Here is a 23215-nt window from a genome sequence, read left to right on the forward strand (position 1 = left end):
TTCAAACCTAAGATTTTCCGATTTATATGAAAATCAAAGTAATTAAATTAATAAAATATAAATATATATAATATATATATATATATACAAAGTATATATATATATATATATATATATATATATATATATATATATATATATATATATATATGGACCAAACTAATACAATGTAGAAGCTGAATAAGTCTAAATGAGGTTTGTTTTATTATTTATGTCCAAGGTACTATTTTTAACGTGTTTGAGCTAAACATTTGTTTATGTTTTTCAGTTTTAATAACACTGGTAATAACAGCGTAATATATTACAACAGCGAAAGCGTATTGCAATTATCAACTCCATATTTTATGGACAACAGTTATAGGCAAATCACACTTATCTTCTTAGAAATAATGCTGATCTGATCCCAATCTACGTACATGTTCTACTAATCTTTCCAGGCGCCTCCGCCCTACAGAGCAGTAAATCCTAAACAGCGATAGACGATCAGATAAGAGCGATTGAGACATAAATCTGATATGAGATAGTAAGAGAGGCTGGCGCACTCGAGCGGCAAGTTCGGGAAACACGGGCTGTCTTTCGTGATATATGGCAGTCGTAGGGACATGAAGAAGTGACGGTGTTACTAGTATGAGTATTACCATATAGGCTGTATCAGGTAATATTAGAATTAATTTCCTAGAAACTTACAATATATTATATTTACATTATATTTACAATCTTTGTTGCTAATAATTACGAAAGTAAAGTTAATAAATTCGTAAACGAATCAATAAAATTATTATAACTCATGCCTGTTGTTAACGTTATAGTTAAAAGGCTTTAAAGAAGAAGTAATACAAAATGTAAAAGAGGAAAGCTCTAGTTTTATGCTTTCGTCACCATAAAGACAGTAATAGCTTAGCTTAGTTCTTTGTGTAAAGCAAGTAACTTTGTAATATCTGCAATTTTATACACTTATTTGTAAAGCAGCAAGTATTTACAAAGTAAAATAAATGATTTTTTAACAAAGCTTCACAAGATGTCCCTCATCATTCAAACAAATTTATGTTAATGAATTAGACAATATATTATACTCTACAAAAATTAATCGCTACACCTTTCGTGCAAAGAACATGAAATTTTCTCAACACTTCCACTTTCATTTACTTCTACTGCTTGTGCTTCATGACACTATGACGCAATGGATCATATTTCACTGCGTTACTCACGCCTACTGTCATTTGCACTAATCTTCACCGTAGGCAAAATTATTACACATGTAGTTTCTGCTAAATTAAAAGTGATACACTACGTTAAATAGTACAGAAAATTTAATGCACGTTGTATCTAATAGTTATTACAACCGTATTCCTTCTTTAAAATATTTCATATGAACCCAAAAACGCAATATCATTGAGGGAGCACGTTCCTTGTTTTTAAGGGTTAAAGATTTGTGATATATTAAGGTTACCTTCGAAATAATATCTTAGCTATGGCAATGCGTATTGCTGCGATAAGAATAACAAACTGAAGTATCCTTTACGTGGGTTCAAACTTTGGTCATAATTTTATTATACTTATCTGAACACGAAACCTTTGCTTGTTTTAATCATCCTTATTTTTTTGAATCCGAGGGGTCGTTAATTTTAAATAATGAGCAAGGCAACTTTGTTTAATTCGTTTCTATGATCTTACCGGGCAGGACGGGCCAAAAAGGTCATAATTCACTAATAGGTATCTAAATACGCCATTTATTGTATATAGCCAACGTAGATTTAGAAGTTAGTTGTTACTATTTGTAATGCAATTGGCAATTAAAGCATGAGGTGCTATTTGTTTCATATGATAGTGAAAAGGAATAGTGGGTCTTTAATTTAATTGATGATTTAAACAAAACTGGTTAAAAATTTAAAAATATTCATGTTCTCCAGCTATAATATTCAAGGTACTCTTCATGGCATCATCAATGCTTAACCTCCATCTGGGTCTGAAATTTTCTAAAAATTTAGTAACTTTGAAATCTGAATTGATGAAATAAGACATAATATGACTTCCAGTGCAACTTCCAAGATTTTACTGACAAACTCTACTGTGAAAGACAGTCGCTGATATTTTCTTTTCACTGTCGTCTGATAATTTAGACCACCTTGTCACTGGACATCCAAGTCTTTCCAGAAATACCCGATCAATCGAGCCTGTGCTCTAGGTACTTCCAACCAAACAAGTTAACTGTGTAACTAGCTAAAGACTTGAAGTACCGACTCATCTTTCGCAGGTGCATTCGAAACTACAATAATATTAGCTACACACACACACACACACACACACACACACACACACACACACACACACACACACACACACACACACACACACACACACACACACACACACACACACACAGATATATATATATATATATAATATTGTTATTACATAACCTATATACTCGTAGATATAAAATTATTGACTAATGTCATTTCTATTAATGGTATAATTTCAAGTGTTTTATATGTAGAAAATACATCACTTTCATAAAGCGTTACATACATAACGTTGAGGTAAACTGCAAGAAGAATGCACTGCTGGTTTCGCAAAGGGTTAATTTAAATTTTGTAAAATGAAGTGATTTATTTTTATTGATTCTAAAATCTTCCAACAACCGATTTTATATTTTAAATGTAATATGTGTTCTTAGTAGTAATAAATTATTTAATTTGAGAATATACGTATAAGTATATGTATTGGTGCCGAGGTTATTGTTATTTCTTTATTATTTTACAATTTCTAAACCAATGAATTGTATTGGAAAAGATTAAAGATTATGTTACATTCAAATAATTTTGACTCAAATATAAAACACTTTGCGATGATGTGATCAGTAAAATGAAAAGGTCTCAATTGTCTGAGCTCTGTTTTAAGCTTGCAAAACGTTCTACCGTAAGAAGTTTCACCATTGATACGTATCAAAACTGCTGAGATGACATCAGTAATTTAGCTAACCCCCTTTGTAGCAGGGACAGGAGACTTACATCCTTCCTGTCACAATTTATAGCTACAACCAACCCCACAGTGCTGTAAACAGTTCTGTGACAGCCCCTCGGTTTGTCTAACATCCCCCCCACACCATCAACTGCCTCAACTTTGAGGCACGTGTTGTAATTGCTCCGATAATACGGGCATATATTTAATCCAATGGACTGGTCTGAGAAAGTTCGGCACTTACTAAGTTGACTTTAAATCACATTACAAAATAAATTATTCGACGAAGAATTAAGATACTTTCTTTTCAAGCAATTAATAAAAGTTATTATAATATTTATTTTGACAATTCTGTATATATTGACATTTTCTCAAAGGAAGCTGATACAAGTTTATTGTTCTGTTTCGTAAATTTTGGTTAAGTTTAGCATAAATATTAAAACCATCAGTACTCACAAATCTTACGATTTTCCAGTCCAAACCATTAAGTGTCAACTATACTGGCAGCCGTCTTGGTATCAGCTCCAAGTACAATGTTAAAACGCCTTATTTTTGGTCAAGGAATAAGACAGGTGCATTGTAGGTAGATTTCATTAAAAATATGCCTATTTTAATCATCCTCAAGACAGAATTTCAAGGAGATATTTGGTATTTTCTTCGGACTTGTGTATTTATATACATCATCCAGCACCCAAAAGCACCATAATCCGAAATGTATTTATATTATTGTATGTTACATATACTAATGCAATATAACGTGACGTTTAGAACAGGATAATTGCTGTAATTTTTTATATCCAGAATTAAATTAGTGCAAATGCAGTACTTGCACATACCTTGAATGAGTTCGTTTTTCAGTCTTAACCAATGAACAGTATCAAGATGACGGTCATTCACATTCAAGCAAAGATTTTAATTCTACTAATTCCTAACACAGACCCAAACGGGTAAAATTTTACATATATTACGTAATTATAAACAACTTCTATTCTTTTTTTCTATACCTGAAAATTAAAAGATAATGGGACATTCAAGGTTTGGAAAAGGAATGGTTATGTATAATTTATTATGCATTATAGGGCAAATTAAATCGGTAATTGCAATAAAAATAAGTGAATAAGATAAATTTTGTTAAGGAATAAGAGTTTTTAAGGTAGATGTCATAAAAATCTGCCTTAATGACGGAATTTCCTGGAGAATCTACGACCATATCTCCGAGAAAAAAAAATATACATACACACTGAACTAGGGGCTTCGTCCTCAATTTCATAATCTTTGCACCTGTATGAGTGCTTCTGGTTCAAATAAACTATATTGCCGACGCTAATGTTAAATTTGTCCTGTACCGCAATTAATAGTTCCGTCATCTTTGCCCGTGCATTACTTCTAGTTCGAATGAATTATATTTTCTTGGGGCAGAGTTTTTATCCCCGAACTAGAAAATATTTATACATACACAGTTCTGAGAAGGCTACTTCAGTTTATGACCAAAAGCGCCAACTTTAAGCCATTGTAATTCATCAGTCGAAAATATTTCTGGTGCCACAATTAAGTTTGCTTTGTTGCCCTGATCAAGAATATATATATAAGACATAACAAAATTTAAAACCCCTAATTCTATCAAAAGACTTGAAACAGATATCTTAAGTACACTTATAATCTCAGTTTCGACCTGCAGTACTATTATAATCTGTGAATCCTATATGCATAATAGCATAAAGCGTAAATATGTATAAATACACAGGTATGGGAAGCCTACTTCTGTCAAAATACTTGAAACAGATATCTTAAGTACACTTATAATCTCAGTTTCGACCTGCAGTACTTTTATAGTCTGTGAATCCTATATGCATAATAGCATAAAGCGTAAATATATATAAATACACAGGTATGATAAGTCTACTTCTGTCAAAAGAAAATGTATATGGGTTTTATAACATAATGGGTCTTTAAACTTAATTTATAAGTTAGATATAAACTTTCTTTTTTATATTTGTATTGCAGTACTGACCACAGATTGCACATTTGCTTAAATGTAAGTATAAACTATATTTGTAATATAGTTTCTAATTTTATTATCTGGATATTTTCTTACTCTATGCTCAACAGACTTGCAGAAAATGTTGAAATAAGAAGTATTCTTACTATCAAGCTTACCATATGCTTTAAGACTATAAGTGTAAACAACTGAAACAAAATAATAGTTACGTAATTTATAATTATGTTGTTGTGCTGTCTTATATTTAAAATTGTTTACATTTAACAGGCTCTTTCAATTAACAATGTTTGTGTGCTATATAACTCAATGTAGTTATTTCTAGAAATGGGGGTCTGGCTTTGTGGCAGTTACACAAAACTTAATCAACAATTTAAAAGAGAGTTTTTTCCAACTTTCCTTGATTAAGTAGACTTTGGAAAAATTGGAAGGAGGAAATTTGTTCATCAGATTTATGCACCGACATAGATTGCTATGAACTCACTATCTACATCACACCCTACAGAAAATGCTTTTCCAAGAATTCACCCTTTCAAATGTTATTGAAAGTGTTCCGGTATCGGTTAAGTGGTAAACATTATATTTCTGATTTACCACTCCGACTCCATTAGCCTCTACAGTGGTAACCAGAATGGTAGTATTTTGATTTTTGGGATGATTAGAACCAGGATACGACGAAAGAAAAGTTTTAAAAGTTAGAAGAAAACTGTATCACTTAAAAGGATAAGTGCAAATTTGGAGTATGAAGTGTTGTACTCTTGAGTCACGCAGTCTCAGTAAAAGGAACAGCGTGGATCAAACCGAACTAATGCTATCTCGTCTATGAAATGTCCAGAAAGTGACCCAGAGGTTCTTCCATTTATGTTTCTAATCTTGGCTTACTAACAGCGCCAATCTGGGCATTTTCAATCATACAAAATCCAAGTTTACAATCATATATTTAATGTTTCGAACTTTTTATTATATAGACAGTTGCTAACTTTAGAGCAGGGGTTCTCAACCTGAGGGTCGCGATTCCCAGGGGTTCGTGAATGGTCACGTCAGGGGTTGTGGAAGGGTAACCGACGAAGGAATAAAAGCTACTTTTTCCATAACAATCAGGTCCAAATTTCGTAAGATAATATGTATGTAAGTGTAACGGTTTCTCAGTTACAGTTATTTTGAATTTATTATACTAAATGTTTCTAAAACTGAATCAATAAACCTTTAGATGGGAGATAAAAGCACTGGAAAAGCAAGCGCTAGTCCATTGGTTCTGGATCGTGCTTGCGGTGTTGGCGTCGTCTTGTCGCCGACCTGCTCTTCTTCCGGCATGACTGCTGCATTGACACGTCCAACGAGCCTTTCCCCTTTTCAAAACACTGAGCTAGTTAGATTCCAGACCAACCGCATGATTTCATCTTAAAAGCGCAATATTGAACTACATGACAAATTCAAATGGTAATCAAAATTAAATATGCTGTTGAATTCTATAAAACAGTAGGCTAATTTATTTTTAAGATTACAAAGTAAGCTAACATATCCTTGGTAACAGTTAACTGTATTTAATACGTTACAAAACAAACTACTTACTCATGAGTGACTAAATACAATAAAATTAAGTATATTTTGGTTCTCAAGTCCTCAAGTTCTTCGTTCATAGCTAAAAACAAAAATAAATTTTAGTTAGGTACTAGAATAGCATTCATAGATTTTATAATAAGAAACAAACCAAAATATTCCAAGTGTACTTAGCAATAAAAGTAAAAATTACATATCAGTTTGTCAGGATGTAAAAAGTATTTAAAAATGTCCTAGATCAAATTCGACAAAAGGCTACTCTCATTCTGAGCTGTTCATTCCTTAACAAATAAATACAATTTAAGACACGTAATTGCTGTAAAAAATAAATACATTACTTTGATTTTATAATAATAAAGTAAATGAAAATTATGTTTTAAAATTAATGTTTAAACATTAAACTTTAGTTTTCACAAAAGGTTGGATAGGCCTACTTTTAACGTGAACCCTAAACTTGCATGCCTTTAATATCTTTAAAATGTCTGGCTGAACATTTTTTATGCACATCGTTATACCGTTTTCCACCGATGACCTGTTTCTTTTTGTTTTAATCGTTACCATTCTAGAAAACCAAATTCACATAGGTTTGATGTTTTCAAATGAAATAACTAGTTTTATAGCTTGAGACCCAAATCCGGATACTCGTTTTTATACCTATCCAAAATCTATCCACATAATCCCTCTCTTACAACAGTTTTTTTTATTCGTCTGTTAACAATTCTATCGGTTTCTCAAGCAAACTAACGTCTTCTTTTCCCACCATCTTTTCTTGGAATGGATATAAAACCCAGTGTAAAACTCATTTGGAATATAGTCCAAAATTGTATTTTGAAAGCTCCCAGATATGCAACCTGGACACCACCAGACACAATCAGCGAAAAATTTAAGTCAAGCAGTTCATCTTTTACTCTAAAACAAGTTTTATTATAAGCATAATATAATATATATATTTTATTGAAGAAACAAAGAAAGTTAACAGAATTCTTACCCTTTACTCGTTTGACCCAGCTATTTTCTCTGTATTTTTTTGAAAATCAATTTGCTTTGCCATGTGCAAATAAAACTGTTTTATCTAGACCTTGCAATTCAATGTTCATTGCCTAGTACGAAAGTTGGATTAACAACTCGTTATGAACAAAATGTTCTGCAAGCTAGGTGATTAGCACCCCGAAGAAGACCAACATTTCTGATCTTAACTAAAACAGTCTGTTCAACACGTCTTCTCGGGAAGCCAACGTAATTGTTTGTAAATCAAACATTTTTATGTTAAAAGCTCATTTTTCACAAAAATGAGCGGAAAAAAATACGTTTTTGCAATGACCGACCTTAAACAAAACTAACACTTTTCACAGCACCATCCAGACCTTGACGAAGTTTGATTGGCATTTATTTTTATGCTAGAACTTGCCTATGTTAAATCAGTGATCCCATTTAGCATTAGGCATGATAGTTTTCAATCTTGAAATCAGTCCAATGTCTTTTGCCAGTGATAGCAGCAGCAACATCACTGTATATTGAAACACTTTTTCCCTGGTTGATGATTTAAAGGGCTTCGTAACTTTTATGATCAGATTCATTCTCTTGTCGCCTGATAAGGGATTTTTACAAAATAGAATCGATTACTTCACCTGTTTCATATCTGAAAGACAACATTTGAGAATAACTGCCAACGTCAGCCGATTGGTCAATTTGTATTGAAGAAACTCACTTTTTTATTGATCTCTTAATTGATCCTTAACGTGTTCAACCATACCGAAATTCTTCGTGTTAACGAGTCATTTCACTGTGGTGTATGTTTTTAACTTTAAAGCTTCTTGGAGACATATCACCTGTGAAACTATGTCAATAGTAGAAGGAAGTACAAATTTTTCTGAAATTGTACGTGGTTTGGCGTTTTGGGCAATTTTTAATGCTACAGTACATCATATGAAGCATTATGAACATTTTGATTAGTATTACTCATATTAGTAATATTTCCTTTTCCATTATTCAAAGCCTGACATTTTTGGTTTAAAAAAACTTACATTTTTATCCTTAATTTCATGATGTTTGGTTTCTAGATGACGTAACATTTCCCATGGTTTTTTTTATTCTTTTGTCACACACGAGACACTTGGCTTATTACAAGAGAGACGTGAACCTAAGCTTAAATAAGACTTGTTTTTTTTTAGTTTGATCTACCTGGTTACCCACGGAAGCACTTCGTTTTAAAACGTTATCTATTACAACTTTGCACTAACTTGAAACAGCAAATAAACTGTGATGAGTAAGAAACTTACATGTATATCGGTCGGACTGAAGACCAATTCATGGCGGACTGAGTTAGTTCATAAAATCTCACAGGCCAACTCACAGACTGATTGAGCTCTTCCGCAAGGCTTTATAACGCGATCAAAAATATTTTATTTTTAATGGTTTTCAAGTTACGTACTATCGGTGTTATTGTCATACTTTTATTAGTTGGAGAATAAGTTTAGTTTTTATAAGATATTTAATGAGAGATTACATAAAATAAAACCACAGCATTTTACAGGATACGAGCCCTATTTATTTAATCGTGTTAAACGTCTCGTCCCCCTTTCCAATAATTACAGTTTTGGTCACCAAAATTCCGGACACAAAAAAGAGGTCGCAGGTTCAAAACGGTTGAGAACCCTTGCTTTAGAGGTTACTTGCTTGTTCTGTTATTTATACTTGTATTTATTTATATTATAAAACTTCACAATATGGTACAGAATAGTGGTGGTGTTCGCATAACTTCATTTCAAAAGCAGTTTTTGAATCCTGTTGTTTTTATCCTTCTTACTTTAATTAACAGCTCTGAGTTTGAGATTATAAAAAAAGGAATAACGAATAGGAGGGATTTTAAAATATGTGTATAATTAATGCTCAATTGTTTTTCTTAGCGTATTGGTGTGTTATTTAAAGTACTTGAAGACCTATCATATCAGTCAGAAATATCACTTTTGCTCTTATTTAACTGTGAGATTAAACATTAGTTCTACGAAAATTGTGTTTTTACTTAAAAAACACATTTAAATTATTTATTTCGATGAACTAAAACTAGTGTTACCTGTAACAGGAAATTGATTTTAGGAAATCAAGTTTAAAAGTAAATTTAAATTATTAGGTGTTTTTAATGTGTAATGTAATGATGTAATGATTGTTGAGGTTTAGTCACCATTTTGTTGATTTGGAATTTGGTGATTAACTTGGCCGCTGTTACATTTACCTTGGGTCAGTTAAACAGAAGGGATTAAATTTAGTTTCACAGGAGATTAAGTTGAAAATGGGAGAAGTTTACTGGATTGGGAATTGTAGTTCGTTATGCGTTGACCAGTACATCAAAACGTTCAGGGATTCAGTTGTGAATGGAGATAAGTTACCTCTGGATCAATATGGATTGCAACTTTTCAAGGGTATAATTTAAGCAACTGACCATAAATAAAACAGGGACTATTGGGTTTGTTGAAGATAAATTTTACCATATGGAGACGGTTAATGACCAGGATTTTATTAATATGTTAATAACATTGCCGGACGTAAGTTTATCGCGAGAAGTTGATCAAGGGAAGCATTTGACCAAGTTCATAAGGTTACGAAGGTTGTAAAATACATATTTGGTATTGCTGAATTTATCAAACCTTTCTAACGTCTTAATTTAATTAGATACATTTTACTCTATTTTAATCCTAATCAATTTGAAGGCAAGAAGAATTCCTGATAATGATTTTCATTTAAAGAGCAATAAAATAATGGTATTTATGTTTTTTCTATCTGAGATAAAATATGTAAATACCACATAGCTCATTAGTTTTATTCCCACTGCTCATCAAAATATTTGAAGGCGTCTGACAGATCTTAAGTAACTTTAAATTTAAGTAAACGGTTTAGAATTTTCTACGCACCTACCGAAACATTGTTACGTTTTGCCACTAAGTAGTTGAATGGAAATGCTCTTAGGGAGGATGTTGATGGCTGGTTTTAAGACAAAGTTAGATTAAGTTAAACGCATCAGAATGGAATTGCGACCGCTTGAGTAAAGAGGTAAAGATTGCATTTGCATCAGAGGCGGGACTGCAGTTGTGGAGTGATTATGTTACAGGTGGAGAGGAAGGGAGGGGGGATCTTACTTGCATATGCAATGTGTTATAGTTAAGTGAACGAGTTACAGAGTTTTAAAAGAACATTCCAGATGTCCTTATTATTGTAGTTTTGATATTTAGGTTTAATAGTGTAAGATTTGTGTTATTTATAAACGCTTGCCCAATTCTTATTTTTCTTGTTGTTGCGGAAGAGTGATATATAAATCTTTTATGCCCGTACCGGTATAACGTGCTGGAAACCATGGCATCCATAGTTTTGTGTTTAAACAAGTTTTTTGTATTTAATATATATCTCATAGAGGTTTCCAAACTATTACACGAGGAATCCTTTATCATATATCTGCCGATTAATACGTTTAGATATTTAACACCTTCACTGTTTGTCTGTACTGAGTGGGACTATCTACTCTCATTGTGCTTAGGCGGAGTAGGGTGTCTGCGCAGTCAGGTCTTAACCATATCTGCCATTAATATTACTTTGAATCAATTACACAATATTACAATTACATTAATATTTCACATCAAAATAAATAACAATGGGTATGATAGTGGAATTAGATTACTTTATGGGCATCAAAGTTTTTAAATACTAAATTTAAAACAAATTTCTTGATAGTTAAATTAATAATGCAATTTTCTATAGAGATGGCGGATTGTGTAAAGTGTATTTCCATTTGTTGTATTTGTTGTAGAAATGGTATGCGCAGTACTAATTAGTACTACAAATTAATGTCTGAGAATTTGAATCTGTGTGGACTCTTTTTTACCTTATCCGTCTCATGGATAAATTAATTATAGATGATGGTTTATAAATTATACAATTTATTTTGAGCCATTGTCACTAATTCCGTTTAGCCTTGTAGTGGATATTGTTCTGAAGGTTGTGTCCCACTATTAAGACTTTGAAATTAAGAACAAGCCAGTTGAAATGATTTGGCTTTCACTAAAATCCTTCTCCTGTGCACAGAAGCAAAATGGGGTCATCTTTAGTGAACACCGGATCAGACAGAGAGGACTGCGTCTTTACAGGGTTTGATTACAGACTCTACGTTCGCTATCAAAAAATTATAGTTTACTCAACAGACAGCTGGTTTTAAGTGATGACGTCACCTCGATAAGGACTTCAAAGACGCGCCAATATTGATGGATGGAATAAAGACTTTGGCGTTTTTCTTGGTTGAATAATGATGTTCCTATGAAACTTATCTGTTTATTCAATATATAATACTGAGAAACACCGTTATCTAGGCGTGGACTTCATTTCCAAGTCCAGATTGATGGAAGGGATAATGACATTGACATATAGCTTGATCTGATGCCGAATGTTCCCCTGAAACTTCAGAGCAGTTGAAATGCCTGTATATGTTTTACAAATTTTACCTTACTATAGGATGCTTCCTATATTATTTAATTATTTATAGGAATCTTTATATTTTAATTAAGAGAATTGTAAACTTATATAATAATTGAATTGTAAGATTGTGATCCTTCCAGCATTGCTGAAGTTCTTGTCGATTCGGGTTCGAGGAATGCTAGAAGCTTCCTTTAATCTAGGTATTGAGCATAGGTTACAGGTCTTGGTTGGATAGGTACCATCCAATTCAGACATTGTGTTTGCTCAAATTTGATTGGCCAAGGTTAGGTTGATTAGATGGTGGGAGGGACTTCTAGATCCTTCCGGTGGATTCAACCACGTTTTCAGGAGATTCTTTGCTGTGTGCTCAGAGAGAGAAGTCGTGTAAAGTGATAGCCTACTCTTGCCGTATTGATTTTCGGGAAGGAGGTTGAGTTAAAGATTAAAATTTCTTTTCAAAATTTAAAGTCTCAAGTTCAAATTAATTAATCTATAATAGTCATTTTGGTTACTTGGTGAAGTCTTCAGCAGATGTGTGAGGTACTGTGAAAGTTAGAATTTAATATTGAAATAAAAAAATTACTGTTCAATTTGGTTTAATCAGGAATAGCCTACTAAAAAAGAAAATTTATTTAATGTTCTGAGATTCTATATACATTTTAAGAAGTTGCTAAATTTAACATTCAAAGCCAAGCGGACAATTCTGGATAATTCAATAATTTGTAAATTGGAAATTTACAGAAAATAAGTAGATTGAAATTGATACAATTTTGAGTTTAACTGGTTGGACATTGTCTTTGTTCATATATTAAATATTAATATTACCTTAATTTTTTTTTATTTTTATTTTGAGAAGAAGTCTTATTTTATTATTTGTTTCATTTTACATTTGAAGAAGATTATTTTATTTTGAAGTTTAATGAAGATTTTTATTTTGAGTTTGTGTTGAAAACATTAGCACTGAGAACTTGAAGGACACAATTATTGAATGATTGATTGATTGTTAGTTTTAAGACTGAACTTGTGAACATTTGATGGGTTAAAAATATGAAATAATTGAGAATAAATTCAAAGTAAAAAAGATAGCTTGGCGTTGCTGTATTATTGATTTTAAATTTTATTAAAATTACTATTATTTTATTCTGAGTTTAATTATTGAATTCCATTGGAACTTGTGCATTCTAAAAATAAAGGGTTATTAGTTCAGAACACAATTGATCGCTCTTATACTAAAACAAAAATATAATTGTAATTGGTTTATAGAAGATAACCTAACTATAGACACGTTACACATACCTTTATTATTGGAAAATAACGTTGAAAAGGTTACATTGAAGAACAGTTCTGTTTGTTTTTCTTTGATATTGGAAATACGACCTACTGAAATAAATGAGTCTAATTTAGCAAACGCTTCCGTGTGCGATGATAGTGTAAGCATCTGCTCTCTGGTTTGCACCAGCATAAAGTTGATGCTTGAAAACTTCAAACCAGTGTAAATGGGTTTTAAGTTTCAAATAGGTTTTCGGTTTTTTGAATCATGAAACTTTATTGTAAGTACTATGTAAGCTGCGATTTAATAAGAACCAGGTGGAAAGAGTACATCGGAGCACTTTAACGGTCAAACATGAACTCGGGAAAACCGAATTATTAGCACCTTTACAGCCTACATAGATCTGTTCTTCTTGAAATCCAAGGTGGGTATTATTCTCAGTGGTATCATGATCAAATCAACTTCCTTCCTACAAGAATACATACTTTATAGAGAAGGGGGTATTTAGACGATTAGTGCAACGCTGGATACCAAGTATCTAAGACTGCACATGTAAAGATCTGGAAAAATGCATCACATTTAGAGCTAAGGTACGACTCGGTGGTGATGGATTTATTTTGATTCAACTGTAAAACAGCAGTTGTTCGTAGCTGAAGAGGGATGTCAAAGTTAAATATAGTTAAATATAGCCGAAATTGTTAAGACCTGTGTATTAGTGATAGTAAGGTGTTACGAGTACGCCACGAATTTTGGCATCTACATATCGTGATTATGTCATAGAAATTGGTTTACAACAATATTGATTGTAACTATGTATTTCGTCGTGTGGCATGGAATGCTTCAATCAACATTTAATAATGAAGGGTCTCCGGTAACCACAATGAACTTATAAACCTATCATCCATTAACAAGAGAGATGAAAACATCTGACAGGGTAGGTATTAATGTTACGTGTACGAGTGTACTATAGAAATGCAATCTTATACTGATAACAACTTTTAGGTAGTCATAACTTTTGATAGGCTGATCCTTTCGAGTTGGAACTTTTAGTTAGAAAGCAATATGTCTTAAAATTATCAAACATTATAGACAGCCAATAAGTATTTTTTGTGAAATCTTTTTGATCCGTCTCACCTATGTGTAAAAATAATTTACATTACTCGTCGAAAGACAGATGGAAACATACTATAACCGTAAACTACATGTTAATTTCTGTAATCCATATCCAATCATAAGAAATGGACGTGGCTCCATGCTTTGTCAAGGCACTATATGTTACATACAGGAAGATAAATTTGTATTAAATCTGGGAGGTAAGATACGTGTAGTAGGGTTGAACCATTTTAAATAGAAGTACGTGCTTATTTTAGATTTTGTGCGTGTATGAGTAGCTACGGTTTACATGAATTATATTTTCACTGCTATAATTATGTTTGTCTTAACTGGGGATTTATCGAACATAGTTGTTAATTTGCACATTTAACAATATGATTAATATATTCGTATTATATATATATATATATAAACAAAATACAGTACTAAAATATTGCTGAATTCTTGGAGCAATTAGAAAAATATTATTATTAAAACAATACTTTTTAAATTCTATTTGTTGGAAGTTTTGAAGAGCCTTGTCCAAACAACCATTTATTTGTTTTAATAAAATTTACTACTAATTAAAAATATCATTCTTACAAATTATACAATTTTTCCTTAACTTTACTGACAGTATAGCCAAGACAGTACGATCCCACACTTACTCAAGTATTGCTTTCTTTTGTCATATTTGTGTGGCTGTGAGGCTCAACTGTCCGTCCATTTGAAAATCACATTTGACGTCAACGCTGCCAATCCATTATCCAGTCTCTTGAGCCATTCCATTACAGATTGCTGGTCTACCGATGTCCATTGTAGTCCTATCATGCCAGTATTGCTTCTCTCTGGCAGCGCTAATATAAATCATGGGATTGCGGCAGTGCTCTGGTCAGCTGAGCAACAGACATCAATCCATTAACCAATCATCTACTAGGCCGTTTCATTACGAATTGATCTGCTAATGGCGCTTGCAGTACAATCATTCCATACCGGTCTCTGCAGTGCCTGTATTGCTTCTCTCATGTAGCGCTAATACAAATCATGCTATTGCCGCGGAGTTCTGGTGAGATGAGCTACAGACATCATTCCATTAACCAATCATCTACTTTTACGTTTCATTACGAATTTATCTGCTAATGTCGCTTGAAGTCCAATCATTCCATACCCGCCCTTGCAGTGCCTGTATTGCTTCTCTCTTGTAGCGGTAATACAAATCATGCTATAACGGCGGTGCTCTGGTCAGCTGAGCGAAAGACATCAATCCATTAACCAATGATCTACTAGGCCGTTTCATTATGAATTGATCTGCTAATGGCGCTTACAATACTCGTACAATCATTCCATATCTGCTAATACAAATCATGCTATAACGGCGGTGCTCTGGTCAGCTGAGCAACACATATCAATCCATTAACTAATCATCTACTAGGTATTTTCATTATGAATTGATCTGCTAATGGCGCTTGCAGTACAATCATTCCACACCCGCCCTTGCAGTGCCTGTATTGCTTCTCTCTTGTAGCGTTAATACAAATCATGCTATAACGACAGTGCTCTGGTCAGCTGAGCAACAGACATCAATCGATTAACTAATCATCTACTAGACCGTTTCATTATGAATTGATCTGCTAATGGCGCTTGCAGTACAATCATTCCATACCCACCCTTGTAGTGCCTGTATTGCTTCTCTCTTGTAGTATAAATATACAAATCATGCTATAACGACAGTGCTCTGGTCAGCTGAGCAACAGACATCAATCGATTAACTAATCATCTACTAGACCGTTTCATTATGAATTGATCTGCTAATGGCGCTTGCAGTACAATCATTCCATACCCGCCCTTGTAGTGCCTGTATTGCTTCTCTCTTGTAGTATAAATACAAATCATGCTATAACGGCGGTGCTCTGGTCAGCTGAGCAACAGATATCAAACCATTAACTAATCATCTACTAGCCCGTTTCATTATGAATTGATCTGCTAATGGCGCTTGCAGTACAATCATTCCATACCCGCCTCTGCAGTGCCTGTATTACTGATATTTGCTAGCATTTACCCCACGCGGCCATGATACGAGTATTTATAATATAATAAACCATTTATTATTGTTTAAATTTTAATAAATAATCCGTTAAAGATTTAAAACTTTGGAATGATTAATTAACCAGAATAACTTAAAAGTATTGTATGTAAATAAATAAGCCCGTTTTTATTATTCCATTCATGTATGCATCCTTTACTACTATACAAATACATATTTTATAACGTAGAAGTCAAATTGTTAACTACTGACTCTGTGTACTATAATCGAATACAAATATGTACGGATTTCCTCTTCATTACAAGTTAATTCCAGCCAAATGGAACATACTTTCCGGATGCCAACTACAATTTCAACACAGGAAACTAATTCTGATATATTTTCTTCCAACGCAAAAACAGAAATTTATAAGACTTCTTCAATATGTATTATACCTGCATACATACATAAATCTAACTAAAACTGAATAACTCTTAAAAGAACACCAATAAATAATGTATTCTGTGTGTAATTTACATCGGTACGGAACAGGAAGAGGCTTACAGACAGACGGGGTTAGATCTGACAGCTTCCGGTCCCAATCAGCGTCTTGAACTACTCGTGTATCAGCGGTATCCTTCTCTATATCCTTCTCAAGCTGTATATCAGTACGATAGATAATAAAAAAACGTGTGTCAAAAACAATACAATAAAGGACAAAGAAATACTCGTGGTCTGTTTAAAACCTAATTTTCAACACAAACACAAAAAATATAGTTTTAATCTTGTTTTAGAAAATTTACTCAGTTGTAATGGTCCATTATAAGGTGTAAAGATTAAATCAAAATACTTTCTATACAAATATACTATTAACTCATTTCATTCGGTTACGGTTACATGGTTCAATATGTTAAAAATTTGAGACAAACTCTGTATTTTTATACTTTGCCCAGGAAGAACTGTAGGGATTTTGCTATGTGTGCTCAGGTACCTGTATTTATAATTAGTAGTGAAATACAACAAATAAAACATGATTTTGGTTTAATATTTTCTCAGGATGATTTTATAGGAAGAAAAGTGTTTTTCATAAACTATTCGAAACTTACGGGATACTTTATTGCAATTTCGTGTTCATAACAAACTAATATTAACTTAAAACCATGAAACCACCCATCTAAAAAAAGCAGACATAAGACTTTTTTGTATAATTTAATAATTTATTACATTTGTTGTCTCATTAACTGTTTTACTAAGCATATTATACGACAATTAACTCGAAAATAATTCTGATGGTGTCATTATTCTTCATAATATATTTTACCACCAATGTTATTGACTTTCATCGTAAAATAATACTAGGTTCGCACTATTAGTGATGATGTATACAAGTAGTAGCATTGAAATTAATAAGAATTTCAGTTTTATCCTAATTAAGAAGATTTATTAAATTAAAATTTCCTGTTCCCTTCGTTATGAAGTAACGTACATAAATTAAAATTATGCGTTTCTAAGAACCTGACCCCTTAGGTTCAGGTTATATAAACAACTTAATTACTGTAATGGAATATATAACAGTTTGTTATATGATACGATATGTCTGTGATACCTCTAATCTTTACAATATATATATATATTTATATATATATATATATATATATATATTTATATATATATATATATATATATATATATATATATTATGGTATATTTCATTCTGATAACTTGCCTGATTGCAGGATATTGAAAGGTATTTGCCTGGTGAAGGCAGGAAGGTACCTATATACACCATGACCCACGCGACGAGTATGTTCTTCTCGAAGATTCCAGTTTCCACTGCTTTCATCTATCTCTTCTGTCAAGGCCAAGTGGAGGCTGCCTGTACTGAAGATATCACCGTCCCACTGTCAACGCACATCATTCCAAACTCCTTGAAATATGTAAATGTTTAATAATTGCTTAAGTTTGAACTTCATAATACAAATAAAGAAAGGGCTTTTTAAGATAACATTATCTGAACTATGGGCAATTTCAAGACCTCTTATAATGCACTTATAACCGTCTCTAAAAATTTAGTTATAAAACAAATAATATTATAATATTATATGTTATAATATTACGTTACAATTATTATATATAATAATATTATTAATGTTTAACTAATTCTTCAGAAAAAATCATGGATTGCAAAACCTTTTAATTGAAATTGGGAAAAAGGGTAAAAATTAGGAGATCTTGTAAAGTAAATTAGATTTTCTAAAAAAAAGTACAAGTTACATTTATTTAAAGTAGAAATGTATGTTTTGTCTCATTTTTATTTATTTAACTTATCATATGTTAAATGTATTATACGTTTTGTAAGTATTTAACTTGAACTGTATTTAAAAAATGAAAAATTAGAGACGTAAGGACAACTGCCAGTAGTTAGATACTTTATGAGTGTATTGAATTTGTTTGCAATGTTATTTATTCTTCTATTTTCTCATTGCCATTATGGTTAACCATAAGACCAATGTAAAACTATTCGCTAAGGCACAACCAAATCCTATGGAGCGACATACTCCATCATCGAACTAATTGTTCCTCTATAAGCCAATTTGTCCAGAGTCAATTTCAACCCATTTCCAGCGCTGGAGTCAATCATAGAATTGGGCGGTCTCCCGGTTAAGAGCCATAAAATGTTGTAAAATGTGTTTGACGCTAGAAAGCGTTGCAGACGATTTTTGACGCCTTGAGCATAGGGGTATTTCTTAGAATATCGAGCAATCTATTGAATTGAACACCTGTCTGCGAAGCCAAGAGCTCATAAACTACCGTTCTGTGTCTTCCAGTAATTTCTACCTCTTATCTCAAACCCATGTATGTCTCGGCCCCTGACTAGGGTACATTGATAGGCTTCGCTAAAACTCAGCCAAAAACTGATTTGAATTTAGGTGCAAAGAACTAATTAAAATAATATTCTTCATTGGAATTATTAATTCAGCACACTATTATAATGCAAATATATAGGAGTTATGTAGTGTTGTGTCAATGCAACAAACTTTAGTTTATTAGTTTTAAAAAACAAATCGCTAGCTAACATGGCCAATAATGGTTGCATTTCTACTGCAGTATAAATTATATTTTAACGCTTGAGTGAGTTACTATTTATACTAGCTTGTGAAGTGGAACACCTAGTTAGTATACTAGTACTCTGCGTTTCTACTCGACAGAATCACATTTTTAACTGTACGATTTAGAAGTGTTGAGAACATATTATGGCACGTTTGCACAAATAATAATTCTTGGAAAGAGATCTTTGTTATGCTTGAACATATTGTATCATATTTCAAATTTAATAAGATATTTTTAAATAAAAGAGGTAAAACTTTATATAAAACGTTATACGTTGACATTAATTGATGGAATAAAATACAAAATACGTTTCTTTGGTTCTTTTTACTAACACATTCAATGGAAAGATGCAATGTAATTGAAAAACCTGAATCACATTAAAACATGTCTTATTGTATACTAATTCCATCGTTTTATGCATAAACGTTGCACGTCCTTTCTTAAAACTGCTTAATAAATACATATAGGTATTATAGCTAGACAGTTATTTTACAGTAGTTTAAAGCGTTTTTGATTCAATATGGTGAGAGTATATTTTATTAATCGGGCAATGATAACCCAGGTTTTTTTGCCCTAAAAAAAATATATATATATATATATATTTTATTAATAATTTTGAAAATAATTCTTTTCATCAATTTAATATATTTTTAAAATCAAATTTTTGTTAAAACTACAATACACATAAATTAAAATGAAAACTTAACATTACTTAATATCTAAATTAAATTCTGAATTTGTTAAAAATCAAATTAGGAACCAGTAGTTGTTCTACATGATCGTGCTGAATTTGGTTTACCACACATCTTATAAACCTAGTTATCTACATGTTTATAAGAATAGGAAGTTGATGGAGGACGTAAACTTAAGGTTGAGTTCACTATTAAAGCTTAAAATGTCTCCTAGGATACCAGAGGACACGCTTCCTGTGGTATGCGGTACACGATGTAGGTTTGGTTACTGACTAATTGTGTAAAACTAGGGTTTACTTACTTTATGATAGTTATCTGAATAATCAATTACAAATGTATCGTAGAGAGTAAAAGTGCTACTAATAGAAACTATAAGTCCTACTGCAAACAGCTGGACAGCGCTCGGTGGTGAATGACTTGTCACAATGAGCGGAGTCACATTATTGCCAGTCTATGGTGTTCTTTGGGCGCCGGATTGGTCACGCAAAACGGGCAGTGGTCTCTCCCAGTAAGACATATAGTTCTAATGAAGTGATTATGGGCCTAAGATAGTTTATTATATCCATAGTATATCCACTTTTACAGAACTGTGTTCATAAATTATTAAATAAACTAATATATAAGCAACTCCTTTATTCACTGGCTCTCAACTATAGGCTCGTAATTACAAATATTTTCCTTGAAATGTGACTAACAATATTCTGAATCAGGAGTTATGATTGATTGGTCAGTTCACAGGTCGGTTTATCGACGTCTGGGTCTCCAAACATTTAACCGACATACTCAACGGCTCCTTTTCAGAAACCTTCAAAAATGGAACCACAAATAGTTATGTTTTGTACAAAAATGGGTAAGTTTGAAAATTTAATTAGTAAATAATTTATTGCTCTGTTACATTAAATCCGCGGAATTCCAATATTTTATACAAACCTTTTTGATTACAGTAATTTAATTGCAGTTTTATTTCCTAGTGTTTTAATTAATAGTGATTTCAGTTCAATATGTTACACAGTCACATTATATCCCATCCACCTGGGCTAGGGGCTTCGTATTGCTATAACAATTAAATTAAACAATTTGCTTAACTAAAAACCCTAAACAAAATACATTGCTTTAGTAGTTATTTATATATCAGAAAAATTACTGAATTTCCATTTACTTATTTTATTTCAAGTCTAAATAAAATTATTAATATCCTAAGCTTTTCAGACGTGCCTATTCCAAAATTTTTATTGATATAATGTATATTAGTTTACTGGAATACTAGTTTAATTATATTAAAAATCATTTTAATCCTTTCTTTGATTTGGAGTTGTGAAAAGATGCAAAGAAAATCATTTAGCAGCATATGTAAACTAGATATTAAAATCAAACAGGACACCCTCATAAAAGTTTAAACTGTTTAGTGCACAATTTATTATTTGAAAAAGTGTTCTTATGGTACTCGTGTTTGTATTTTAAAGCTTTGCCACTATGGATATACTACGGATATAAGTGGATAAAACCAAATAATACTCTTGGTTTTATCAGAACCAAGAGTATTACTTGTATCGTGAATTGAAACCTTTTCCCCTTTACAAGATTATGATTTAGCTATTGTAACACATATAATGTTTTATTCGGAAATTTTAGTAAGTAGAATAATACTTCAGTACTAATTTTGATCATGGATTAATTTTTGCCTTTATAGGCAAGGCTTCATGTCTTCTGCTCAGCTGACGCTGGAAAATAGCGGAATCATTAATGTTAATGGTAAGTTTAGAGACTTTAATATCCAATAGCTTACAGTATAGGAATTGACGTGATCTTACAATGTAAAAGTATTGAGTGTTCCAGTGTCTGTGGCGAAACAGTCTTCGTAGAGAGGTTGCGTGCCAAACTCTATAACTTGTTTTACAGATTTCCTGCGGATGGACATACATTCCTGTTTACTTCAAATGTACCAGTTTAATTATAAACTTACTTATTCAATCTTCGATATGCTTTGCCATCGTAGTTTTCACTCATTAGAGCATTGTAAAATTTTTCGCTAACGCTCGGTAAAATCTCATGGAGTGACCTGCACCAAGCTCGATGTTGCCTATATAGAAGTGAGGCTTCTTGCACAATTTTAAGTCCATAGGTCACAGTTCGTTCCTATTAGGTTACCTTCATTAGGAAATATCGGCTAAATAATTCCACAAAACCCAACTTATTTTAATCGTTAACAAGAATTTCACAAGAAAATGCCAAAAAAAGGAGAAAACCTAATACAATTGTTGATTTTCAGTTGACGGTACCAACATGACTGGGCTGATCTTTCCCGTCTACATCAGTGTGCCGGTGCTGGGATACTATAACTGTTACCCTAATGGTAATTTGGCATTAATATTATTTAATATTAACTTTAAAATAATTATACTTACAACCAAAACAGATATTTTGGATTATATCTAATAAATTAATAGATAATATTCGATATTATTATTTTTCCTTAGATTCCTTACACTGAGCGTGTTGCAAATTAATTACAATGTTTCGTAAAAATCAAACGTGGATAACAGCATTTTCTCTAGTAGAATGCCAATTCAGATGAGGCAATGATGTCCAGTTGGCATAAAAAACTTACATTTACTTTTGGTGAATATAAATGTTAAATCCATGGCATATCTATAATCCTTTTTAGTGTTATTTTATGTGTTTCCATTTATCTAAAAGGATCGACAGTTTGATGTGACCTGGTATTAAAGTACCTTTTGCAACCTTGCATGGATCCCCCGTTGAGAATTAATTACTATAGTTGTCATCATAATTGTTACATTGTTCGGTTTAAAAAAAATACCACATGATAATTATGAAGTATATTTTTTTAATTCCCAATAACTTCTTAAACCTACTTAGAGAGACTATTTAGAGTAAGTTTTGTTACATTAATACAAAGATTAATACCATTCATAAAATTATCAACGATTTGGTCTATTATTTAATATTTTCTATCATCCTTATGTTACTAAGTTTTATCGGTATGACACTAAAGTTGTCCAAATTATTATTTCAAATAATTTTCATGC

At 32.1% G+C, this 23215-nt stretch overlaps 1 protein-coding gene across 4 annotated transcripts in view; it reads left to right on the forward strand.

Annotated features, from left to right (window-relative positions):
• Positions 1 to 520: 520 nt before the first annotated feature.
• Positions 521 to 23215, forward strand: part of LOC124357495 — a 38197-nt gene continuing 15502 nt past the window's right edge. The window contains exons 1-5 of one of the 4 annotated variants that reach the window (XM_046809348.1): positions 521 to 655; positions 18099 to 18299; positions 20897 to 21015; positions 21856 to 21917; positions 22435 to 22518. In XM_046809348.1, coding sequence (XP_046665304.1) covers positions 18150 to 18299; positions 20897 to 21015; positions 21856 to 21917; positions 22435 to 22518 — 415 coding nt within the window. In that variant the 5' untranslated portion in view covers positions 521 to 655; positions 18099 to 18149. Of the gene's footprint in view, positions 656 to 6288; positions 6398 to 18098; positions 18300 to 20896; positions 21016 to 21855; positions 21918 to 22434; positions 22519 to 23215 lie in introns of those variants that run through there. The other 3 variants (XM_046809347.1, XR_006921952.1, XM_046809346.1) reach the window with 3 other exon arrangements.

The sequence above is a fragment of the Homalodisca vitripennis genome, chromosome 3 (genome assembly GCF_021130785.1).
Source record: "Homalodisca vitripennis isolate AUS2020 chromosome 3, UT_GWSS_2.1, whole genome shotgun sequence".
Classification (NCBI taxonomy): Eukaryota; Metazoa; Arthropoda; class Insecta; order Hemiptera; family Cicadellidae; genus Homalodisca; species Homalodisca vitripennis.